This window comes from Rhinatrema bivittatum, chromosome 8, assembly GCF_901001135.1.
Source record: "Rhinatrema bivittatum chromosome 8, aRhiBiv1.1, whole genome shotgun sequence".
Classification (NCBI taxonomy): Eukaryota; Metazoa; Chordata; class Amphibia; order Gymnophiona; family Rhinatrematidae; genus Rhinatrema; species Rhinatrema bivittatum.
This window is the reverse complement of record NC_042622.1, coordinates 219757592-219768458: the sequence shown is the minus strand read 5'-3', so window position 1 is coordinate 219768458 and position 10867 is coordinate 219757592. Positions and strand designations below refer to the sequence as shown.

The window sequence follows — 10867 nt, the reverse complement described above, 5'->3', positions numbered from 1 at the left end:
AGCATGGAAGGCGGTTAAAACTCTTCCTTCAAAACCATCTCCATCATCCTCGGGACTGGTTAAATAAACAGCGCTCCCGCGCCTCCCCTACACGCTGCAAAGTTTCAGCAAAGGTAGAAATCTCACTTTAGGAAAAGCCAGGAGATGAGAAATCGGCAGCTGCGCGCCCCCAGCATTCCAGTCTGATCCATACTGGTCCCAGAGCTCTGCTTTAAAGGCACAGTCTTTTTTTTTTTTTTTTAAGTTTTATATAAATATTTTACTAAACCCAGTCAACTTCTCTTTATTTTTGGACCTCACTACTTTTGGGGAAAAGGCACTTAAAACCCCTTTTAGCGTAAGTTTTTGATTCTTTGGCTCTTGCTACATTTTCAGTAAGAGGGGCGGGAAGAGATGAGCAAGCAAGGGGGGGGGGGGATCCGGACCCACTCCATGCCCGAGAGGGGAGAGGGGAGCGGCCCATCTTGTGTTTCTAAGCACCATGGGCACAGCTACCCCAAAGCATCAGAGGGGGGACTGCACCGTGCCCTCCCTTCCCATGCAGGGGCCGGCCCCGCCCTCCGTTCAGACGTGAGCTGCTTGCAAGAAGATCACCCGTGCTGAATCCCACAGCAGGGCGCCCAGCTCCCCCTCAATAGTCCTCGCCCTCCTCCTGCTGGTAGTACTGGTACTGCTGCCTGCCGCTCTCGTCCCCTCCTTCCCACTGTGGCAGGTCTTCAGGGTTGCCCTGGGGGCAGTACTTGGGGTTGTAGATCTGACGTCCAAGTCCAAAGACCTGCCCGCTCTGGTTGGCTCCTTGGCTGTATCCCATCTGCAGGGACATGGAAGACTCGTCACATTTCTCGGTGCCCAGTTTGGCATCGTAGATGTGTCTCCTGGTGCCGGGCGCCGTCATGCCCACCTGAAAGATTTAAGCAGGAAGGTCAGTTTGTGAAAGGCAGCAGGACACAGGTTCAGGCAGCACTGGGGGTTGGGTTAGTTGCCCCTTTGTGTTCTTATCTGGAGGTAGAAGAGAATTAGATGATTTGCTGGGGTCCTTCCCAGCCCTGTCTTCCTAGGATTCTCTCTCCCCCCTTCCACCTGCAGCTGGTGGCCAATGACTACGCTCACGGTACACTAAATGGGGAAGGCTGGGCCAGTGACATCATAAGGGCGGGCTGACAGACTCGGTGGTTTGAAGCTCCCCCATTGCTTCACCAGCAGTAGAAACCAGGGTTCAAATCCCACTGCCACTCCTTGTGACCTTGGCAAGTCACTTTACCCTCCATTACCTCAGGTACAAACTTAGACTGTGAGCCCTCTGGGGATAGGGAAATACCTACAGTCCCTGAATGTAATGTGCTCCAGAGTGCCAAAAAGTGGAATATAAATCAAATAATAGTATGAAGAAAGAAAAACCTTTTAAAACAGTGTAACTAAAAAAAAAAACAAAAAACAACCCTTAAACCAGTTACATTTCCTTTCCTTTAGTTCTGCCAAACCAGTCAAGACAAGTGGGTTCTGAATTAATCTGGTAGGTAAAATAAAGGAAAAGAAATTGATTTGGTATCAGTCCTGCAAGTGCCGTCAGCATCACATCTTCAAGCCTCTTACGCCCAGCTCAGTGCCACCCGAAAGTCCTCCCACAACAGTGCTCCTCACCTGGCTAGCCCCCTTGTTCGTTCCCATCTGCAGGCCGATTGTGGCGTGATCAGCGGGTGGCAAGATCTCGTTCTTGGGGTCGTAGAGGTGTCTTCTAGTGCCATAGGCTGTCATTCCCGACTGACTGGCACATTTATTGGTGCCCATCTGATGCACAGAGGGAGGAGAGATAAAGAGGAATACGCTGTACTACAGCCGCCACAGTTATGTCAGCAGGGTCTAAGCTGTCTCCTTCCCGGATCAGATCAGCTCCAAGCCGCTCTGGCCCCTGCTAAGCACCACCCCCCGCCCGAGTACAGATGGGGCTGACTGGAGCCTGAAACAGGAATGAGCAGCACTCACCTGCAGACCAATGATACACTGGCCAGCTCTCATGGTAGACTCATTGAAGTTCCTCTCCTGTTTCTCAGAGTACTTTACCCCAATGTCACTACTGCTCTGGATGCCTTTTGTTTTTGCCTGAAAAGAACCGTAAACATTTGTAAAAAAAAAAAAAAAAAAGGGCAGACTCAAAAAGACCGGGCTAAGCTCGCACATGAAATCAAGAGACACCAGTGATCCTGCCACGTGAGAAGCAGGCAGGCTGGGAACCCCAGGATAAGGCAGCCACACTGGATATTAAAAAAAAAAAAAAAAAAAATATGACAGGGACAATCCTATGTCCAGTGAGGGCAGCTAGGTTGTCATTGCATGCAAGGAAGAATCCGTTTGCATGGACACAGATCACATACACCCCCTCCCCTCCAAAAAAAAAACCAAAATAAAAAATTGGTTGCAGTCAGTCAAAACCCTTCATATCTTCCAGGGAAGAAGCTGCCACTTGGCATCCTGTCCAGTTCTAAATGGGAATCGGCAGGATAGTATGAAAATGAACCGCAGCACCCACCCAGGGATTCAAAGCAGGGGAGCACTCACCAGGCCTGCCAGAGCCAGCAGGGTGACCTGCACTTGGGTCATATTGCCATTCTCAAAGAGGTCGTTTGCTTCAAAGAGATCCACTGGATTCATGCCGTACGTCGTCATGGCTTTGATGAAATTGGAAAGATTCTCCAGCTGAGAGAGAGAGAGAGAAAGAGGACACTCATCAAGAGAGCAGATCCAGGCAGGGGGCAGCAGGTGAAGAGGAAGCCGACAGGAGTAAGGTGCCTCCCCACCCCAGGGGGCCCGATGCAACACCGCGCACAGCGGCTAGCACGTGGCTTAACGCATCGGGGGTTATGGATGCGCAATACGGGGATTAGCGCGTCCAGAATGCATCTCCAAATCACCGTGTAGCTGATAGCGCTCACCGCATGTAAAATTCCACGTAGTGAGGCTATTAGCTAATCCCTGCGATGCAAAAAAGTTTTCCCGCGTGGCAAATGCAGCAAATTTTATGCGTAAAAGGTATACCACACTCAAGGGCGCACTGAAAAAAAAAGAGAAAAATCCTGCTTTCTGTGATTCCTCCTAATAGTACTGTAGTGGATACTAAGTAGGAGGAACCAAATAAAGCAGATTTAGGTGAAAAAAAAAAAAAAGTTTTGGAAAAAAAAAATTCTGGACACCCAATATACACACACACACAAGATATATACAGTCCAAGCCGTGTATCTTGTGCGTGTCTATGCCGGTAGTGGGAGAAAAAAAAAAAAACGGACGCGCATAGACTGAGCATCCGTTTTCCCAACCCGCACTGACAGCCACCTCTCCCTGTGCGCCCGTTGCAGATGAGGTGCTAGGGACGCACAATTTTCCCCAGCGCCTTCTATCTGGCACGACTCCTAATTTAAATATTGCATCGCACGCCCGGAGAGGTGGCTGGGCACGCATTTTCTGCACACAAAATATTGCACTGCCCCTCCTTTCCCCCCCCAATGTCTCCTCCCACCCCAGCATCCCAGGCATAAGGCGCACACAGCAGCCAAGGACAGAGGGCACAGCTGTACCCGCATCTCAAACCTCAGGAAGGCGCAGCCTGCAGAAAGTCTCAGCCAGTTCTCACTGGCAGCAGGGGGGGGGGGGAGGAAATGGAGGAGAGATCAGATCAGGAGCTGGAGGGGAGAGGAGATAGAAAGCAAAGTAACCAAACAACTGCTCATTTCTACCTGGTGCCAGTTTTGCTTCGACTTGTTGACCTTCTTGATAGAGCCAGGCTGTAACTTGTTCATCAGCCTGGGGAAGAGCAGAGAATTAAAAAAAGGATTTACCCCAACCCACAGCACAAGGGGGAATCAGAGAAAGCAGGACTGGCCTGCCAGCCCATGACGGGAGGGAAGAGACCCCCCCCCCCCCAATCTCCCTCCCTGGATATTACTCACTCGCACAGAATGACACCATCCTTCAGGCCCTGCTGGAAATCACGTCCAATGGTCATTCCCGTGAGGTCTTCGATCCAAGCTTTGAGCTCTGCCTCCTTCTGGTTATCATACTTCTGGGCAAGCTGAGGGGGAAAGAGTTCATTACATCTTCGACAGCAGCACCTCTTTAAACCACCACCCCCCCCCCCCCCTACTCCGCTGCACTAGTCCCAATGTACATTTGGAGCCGCAAACACTGCAGAACTAAGAATGAATCTCCCCGTCCCCGGCTACTGAGACCGGCAACAGCCCTTCCCACAATAATCATAGGGTTTTATCCATGCACGGAGCAGAAGGGGGCAATGCCTTCCTTTTAATGATCCCCCAAAAAGAGCTTTTTAAACCAAGATTCCTCCCAAATTCCTCTACACTCTTAGCGCCCCTGACCGTAACACAGGAGAGCGTGGTATTACCGCCTGCCCCCTCGTACAGGCCGATCCAATAAATGGACGCTCGCTGTGCAGCACCCGCTTTCATAAGGTGCGCCCAACCACCTCTCCTGGGCGCACGACGGAATATTTAAATGAGGGGGGGTCGTGCTAAAAAGGAGGCGCTTGGAGAGGTGGCTGACAAGCAGGTAGGGAAAACGGACGCTCAATCTAGGAGCCTTCGTTTTCTCCCGCCACCGGCATAAGCGCGCACAAGATACACGGCAAGATATAAGATGCCCAGATTTTTTTTTAAAATAAATCACTGCTTTATTTTGTTCCTGCGCCTTAGTATCGCTACGGTGCTATTAGGCGGAATCACAGAAAGTTTCTTTTTTTTTTTTTCCAATGCACAAAATGTGGCATACCTTAATGCCAGCCCTGGGCATTGGCTGCGGGGAACATTTTTTGGATCGCAGGGATTAGCTAATAGCCTCATCTACATGAATTTCCACGTGATGAGCGCTATTGGCTACACGGTGATTTGGACGTGCATTTTGGACGCGCTAAATCCCATATTGGATAGGGGGGGGTTATGGATATGCACCCAATGGCATGTTAAGCCACGCGCAGCGGCTAGCGCAGGGTATTGGATCGGCCCGATAGCGAGATGAGCTGTGTCAAGTCAGTATTTTCAACAGCTCCCAACTTCAGGCAGTCATTGCTGCTACTCAACGGTGGCCGACAGGGCATCCTAATTCCAAGGGAGAGGAGGAGGAGGAATGGGAGTTTTGGGGATGTAAAGGGGTGTGCGTTTGGGGGGGTGGGGGGCAGGGAAAAGAAGGATGGAAGTTCTGCGGTAATGGCTAGCGACTGATTAAGGGTTGGGGGAGTCTAGAAGAGAGCCCATGCAGGGTATAGGTAAAGAGTAATGGCAGAGCGTGTGCTGTGTGTGTTTGTGGGAGGGAGGGGAGCGGGTGAAGGAAAGCCATGGCCAAGCCGCAAGACACCCTTAATCCATCCCTGTTGATGGCGAGGTAGAAGGCAACAGTAGTTGAATGGATTTCCGGGAATGAAGGGGAGGGGTGACAGCAGAGGATGAGGGGAGGGGGAGGGGCTGAGGAGGTGATTAGTATTAGCATTTGTACTGTTCCCTAAACGGGGACACGTTACATGAAAATGACAGAAAGGATCAACACGAGCCCCTGTCCCGGAGAGCTTACAGTCGCGGGCGGATGGAGAGTTTAGGATGAGGCAGGGCCATGCTATAACACAAGCTCCTCTTACCCGGTTCCGGACTTCGGCAGAAAGGCCATAGGACGGGCCCTTAGTAAATCCAGAGCTCATGGTGCGGAAGGCTCCACTACCTCTGATGCGCCGAGTCTCCGCCGGTCTCTATAAGCGCAGCCGCTCCCCTTTACCTATCGGCTCTATAGGCGCTCTTCTCTTCCTTCTTGCCTCACTTCTCTCCTTCCCGTCCCCGGCCCCGCCTCACGCCCCTGATTGGCTTGGAAAGAAAATCCCCTTATAAGGGCAGAAAGCTCCAAATTCCTTTAGAATGGGAGTTCCCCAAACCTCCTGAAAACACGGCCCCACCCGAACCTACGGTGCCAGATGCAGAGTCACATATCCGGCAAGAGGCCGATGCCTGCCCAGGCGCACACTCATTCACATATCTACCCAGAGACCCATATCCACCCAGAAATATTCACGCTCAGCGAGAGATACGCATTCATATCCCCCCAGTGACACACTGTTCTAGATATACACTTAATCATCCATTGTGGGAGGCGGACGGGGTGCTCTGCTCCCCCCTCCCCTTTTTGAGTTAATCAATAAGATTTGAGTTTTTTGTGTTATAGTTTGCTTTTCTGTTGTGCACGTTTTGGGTGTCGTCCCCCCCCCCCCCCCCCCACACACACACACACACACACTTCCTTCCCCTCACCCAGACACAAAGCGAAGGGGGTGAGGGGGCCCCCGCCGGTCCCAGAAGGGATCCCCCCTGCCCTGAATTTTTTAGTCGGCGACCCTTCCCCCCCCCCCTGCCGCCCCATCGGCGGCAGATTGCGGGCCCCCTACCCCGAGGTTGTTGGCCCCCCCCCCTTTTTTTTTCCTTCCCCCTCGCTGAAGAGGGGAAAACTGCAGCACCGGATGGGGGGAGGCCACACCGGCTGTGAGCCTGTGTGCCTGCCCCCCCCCCCTCCCCCCTCCCCGCGGCGTTGAGAGCTTGAGGATGAGTGCAGCCCACAGGAGGCACAGACTGCAGCTGGCTCCTCTGAACACTAGCCATGTAAGGGAGGAGAGGTGGGTATGGGCCACAGGGTATCCTGTGGCCTCTTTTAAGGCCCCCCTCCCCCTCCTTACTACTTTTTCCTATTGGTCTCTGGTGCCCCCAGCAGAGGGCGCCAGTCAAAATGATTCCCCTTCTTTTGTTCACTTTTTTTCCCTTTTTCTTTAAGTGGGTGGGGGCAGCCTTTGGTCGCCCCCGCCCCCTTTCCACCGGTCTTCAAAATAGGCCCCTCCCTCCCCTCTCCTTTTTGAGTTAATCCTAAAGATTTGAGGGTTTTTTTTTTTATAATTTGTTTTTCAGTTGTGCACGTTTTGGATGACCTCCCCCCCTTCCCTCACCCCTCACTCAGACACAAAGCGAAAAGGGGTGAAGGCCCCTCCTGGTCCCAAAAGGGATCCCCCCTTTCCCTGTTTGATAGTCGGCGACTCCCCCCCTCCGCCCCATGCCCCACACAGTTGGCGGCAGATCGTGGGCCCCCTACCCCAAGAGGTTGTTGATTTATTATTGTTGGTCTCCGGTGCCCTCACTAGGGGGCGCCGGAGAAAAGAAATTCCCCTCTTTTGATATGTTTCCTCCTTTTTTCTTTAAGGAGGTGGGGCGGCCTTCTGCCTCCCCTGCCTCTTCCCCGGCCTTAAAATAGGCTCCTCCCCATCCCTTCCCTAGCCCCGCCTCCCACCTCTGATTGGCCCTGCCTCCCACCTCTGATTGGCTTGGAAAGAAAATCCAGAAAGCTCCAAATTCCTTTAGAATGGGAGTTCCCCAAACCTCCTGAAAACAGGGCTCCACTGTTGCGTCCGTCAGTCTCAGACGGCTTCGACCTCTGTGCCTCACCTTTCTCTCTGCTTTCCCCGCTAGCCTTGGGAAGATGGCTACCACCGTGTCTGCATGCCGCTGTCTCCGGTGTCCCCGGAACGGCAATGGCAAGGCAAGGCAATGGCAAGGCAATCCGCCATGTTTCTCCTGAGCGCTCCATGAGCGCACGCCGTGACCTCGGACGTCCATCTGGGCGCTCAGGTCACGGCGTGCGCTCATGCGCCTTCACTGCTTGAGCGCCCAAATTGGACGTGCGTTCATGAACCTTCGCCGGCGGGGCTGCTGGAAGCCGTTTTCGCCACCGGCTGCCCCCAGGAGGCAGGAGAGCTGCGGTGGGCGCGAGGACTGGGGCTGCTGGAAGCATGCAGTAAGTTTACTTTTGTTACAATTTCTATTTACTTTAATAACATGTCGAGTCGATTTTCGCCCTGCGCCTTGCTTCGGGAGGGGGGGAGAGAGGACTGGCAATCCCCGATGCCCGAGCGTAGGAGAACCAGGCCCGAGCGTAGGAGAACCAGGCCACACCATGTTACTCACTTGCTCCAACCCACCCATTTATTTGACCGGAGTCTGCCTATTGCTGTCACATCCCTCTAATGCCAGGGTCAGGGTAGGCGGTAAATTAGCGGGTTAAAGACGCGGCAAAACAGTTGGTTAAAAAGGCGATAATCGGGCCACACATTACTGTATGGGAGGGAATAGCTAATCCAATTGTTTACATATCATATACATGCCGCGTGCGGAAAGGGATATGCATCGATTTAAAGAAGCGGTAAAGATTGGTAAAAATGGATAGTGAATCGCGGGTTAGACTTACGCGGCCAAATTGTGGGTAGAAAGCGGGTTAGAAACAGGATAACCGCGGCCGCACTTTACTGTATTGGCCTGTTAGTGAGCAATCTAACATTGTCAGTCTGTCTCATCTACAGATCAGCACTGGGAACCTGCATCCTGCACTCCCTTTACTATCACTGCGAGAGGGTCTCCTCTGCCGAGGGCCTCTGGACTGCTACCACTGGATCACCTCACTACTGCCACCTCTGGTGGAATCATTCTGCTGTATAATAAAAGACAAATCTCTGTGTTTGCGTGTCTAGAGTCTAGCCTAGTACTGTGGTTCCTCACGGGACTCCTCCCCGTGGGAGTGGCCATCACCACAGTACCCAAGAATCCACTCCCAACACCTCAAAACCATGACACCCACCCGAACCTACAGTGCCAGATGCACAGTCACATATCCGGCAAGAGGCTGATGCCTGCCCAGACACACACTCATTCACATATCTACCCAGAGACACATATCCACCCAGAAATATTCACACTCAGCGAGAGATACACACTCATATCCACCCAGTGACTCACATTGTTGTAGACATACACTTAATCATCCACCCAGAAGCAGAGCAGAGGCTCAAATTTATCCAGACACACACTCACATATCTACCCAGAGCAGAGGCTCAAACGTATCCAGACACACACTCACATATCCACCCAGAGCAGAGGCTCAAACTTATCCAGACACACACTCACATATCCACCCAGTGACTCACACTGTTCTAGACATACACTTAATCATCCACCCAGAAGCTCACATTTACCCAGACACACACTCACATATCTACCCAGAGCAGAGGTTCAAATTTATACACACACACTCACATATCTACCCAGAGCAGAGGCTCAAACTTATCCAGACACACACTCATATATCCACCCAGTGACTCACACTGTTCTAGACATACACTTAATCATCCACCCAGAAGCTCACATTTACCCAGACACACACTCACATATCTACCCAGAGCAGAGGCTCAAACTTATACAGACACACACTCACGTATCTACCTAGAGCAGAGGTTCAAATTTATCCAGACACACACTCAGTGTGTCTAGAACAGTGTGAGTCACAGTGACTCACACTGTTCTAGACATACACTTAATGTTACGGTTCTGAAGGTGGACCCTTTGTCCGAGGTAGAGTTAGTGCTACCTGAGAGAGTAAACCCTCTTAGGTCCCTAGTGTCGGAAGGTGAGACTGGACTGAAGCAGGGGCCAACTGCAGCTTCACCAATACCAGCCCCGTTCCCTGCGGGTTGAGCCTTTGGGTGCGTGGGGCCAGCTGGACTTAGGTGAGCCCCTCAAGAAGGTAGAAAGGTTGAAGTACAGTCCAAGGTCGAGGCCAGGAGAATGGTCGGAAGCCTGTCCAGGGGTCAAAACTAGAAGAGTGGTCGGACGCTGGTCCAGGGGTTGAAGCCAGAAGAATCCGTCCAACGAGGAGAGGAGCAGAAACAGGGACCGGAAGGTCAGGAACAGGACCGAGGAGGACAGGTAGCGGAGCACAGGAACGGAACTGGAACTCGGAGCACTGACACTACTCAGGACCAGAAGCCAAGAAAGCAAGGCAAGGTCTGAGGGGTAGACCTTGCTTTAAATAGCATTCCGGAAGGAGGAGTCCCCAGGGAGGGGCCGCGACAATTTCCTGTCGTGGCCCCTTTAAATCCAATGTTACAGCCGCGCGCGCGGCTCTAGGAAGGCCCGGCGGGGGAGGAGTCAGCACGCAGGAGGACAGCGGGCCAAGACACGGCCAAGTTTCAGCAGCGGCACCTGCCGCGAAGAGAGCGTCGGGGACGGCTGCCTGCTCCTGCAGGCACTTCGGGAGCGGCCCGCCGGTGTGGGTGAGTGGCCGGTCCCGGGTCGCGTACCACTGCGGCCGGCGGCCATAAGAGTACCCCTTCCTTTAAGCCTCCCCCTAGAAGGCTTGGGTTTTCCTGGGTGATCAGTGTGAAAGCTTTTGAAAAGATCCTTATCTAGGATGTTCGTAGCAGGCTCCAAGAATTCTCCTCAGGCCCGAATCCTTCCCAAGCTAGGAGGTATTCTCATTTTGTGCCTCGTCTCCGGACATCAAGGGCCTCACGAACCTGGTATATATATATATTTTTTTTTAAATAAATAAAAAAAAAAAGTTTTTAAATAAATAAAAATACTACCCATATCACTGTGTTGCCCTGTGGAGATGTGTGTCCATGGCTTCGTGGGAGTTGGAAGAGGTGGTAATAGCCCCCAGGTTTTTCCTGCTGGAATCTTGTGCCAAGCACAGATTGGGCGTGAATCGGCAATCGCTCGTATATCTTTGCGCTTCTCAGGCCACCAATAATACCGCCGTCTCGTCCAGGATGTCCGGCCAACTGGGAGTCGTGAGCCCAGGCTAGCATCTTGCTACGAAGCCTCTTCGGCACCACAGTTTTACCAGGTGGGACTGTAATAGCAGCAGAGAGGATGAATCGAGCCGGGTCTATGATATGTTTTATTCATTTATTTTTATTTATTTATTTGTTTTTTATATACCGACATTCAAACATGGGTATCACATCGGTTTACATGATAACTTGTGTGATAGTGTGACAACAGGTCA

General features: G+C 52.1%; 1 protein-coding gene across 1 annotated transcript; it reads right to left on the bottom strand.

Annotated features, from left to right (window-relative positions):
• Positions 1-180: 180 nt before the first annotated feature.
• Positions 181-5835, bottom strand: CNN2 (calponin 2). The gene is made up of 7 exons (XM_029613430.1): positions 5636-5835; positions 3942-4063; positions 3729-3795; positions 2557-2694; positions 1984-2100; positions 1642-1788; positions 181-901 (listed from the first exon to the last, which is right to left on the bottom strand). Exons 1-7 carry the CDS (start codon positions 5693-5695, stop codon positions 632-634), a joined length of 921 nt encoding a protein of 306 aa, XP_029469290.1. The 5' UTR covers positions 5696-5835; the 3' UTR covers positions 181-631.
• Positions 5836-10867: the final 5032 nt, after the last annotated feature.

Bases quoted from the DNA above. Each gene is read 5' to 3' on its own strand.
- CNN2 (XM_029613430.1), bottom strand. From the start codon at position 5,695: ATGAGCTCTGGATTTACTAAGGGCCCGTCCTATGGCCTTTCTGCCGAA. The intron at 4,064-5,635 runs GTAAGAGGAGCT...TTTCCCCCTCAG, and splicing joins CTGCCGAAGTCCGGAACCGG to CTTGCCCAGAAGTATGATAA. The intron at 2,695-3,728 runs GTAGAAATGAGC...TCTCTCTCTCAG, and splicing joins CGAAGCAAAACTGGCACCAG to CTGGAGAATCTTTCCAATTT.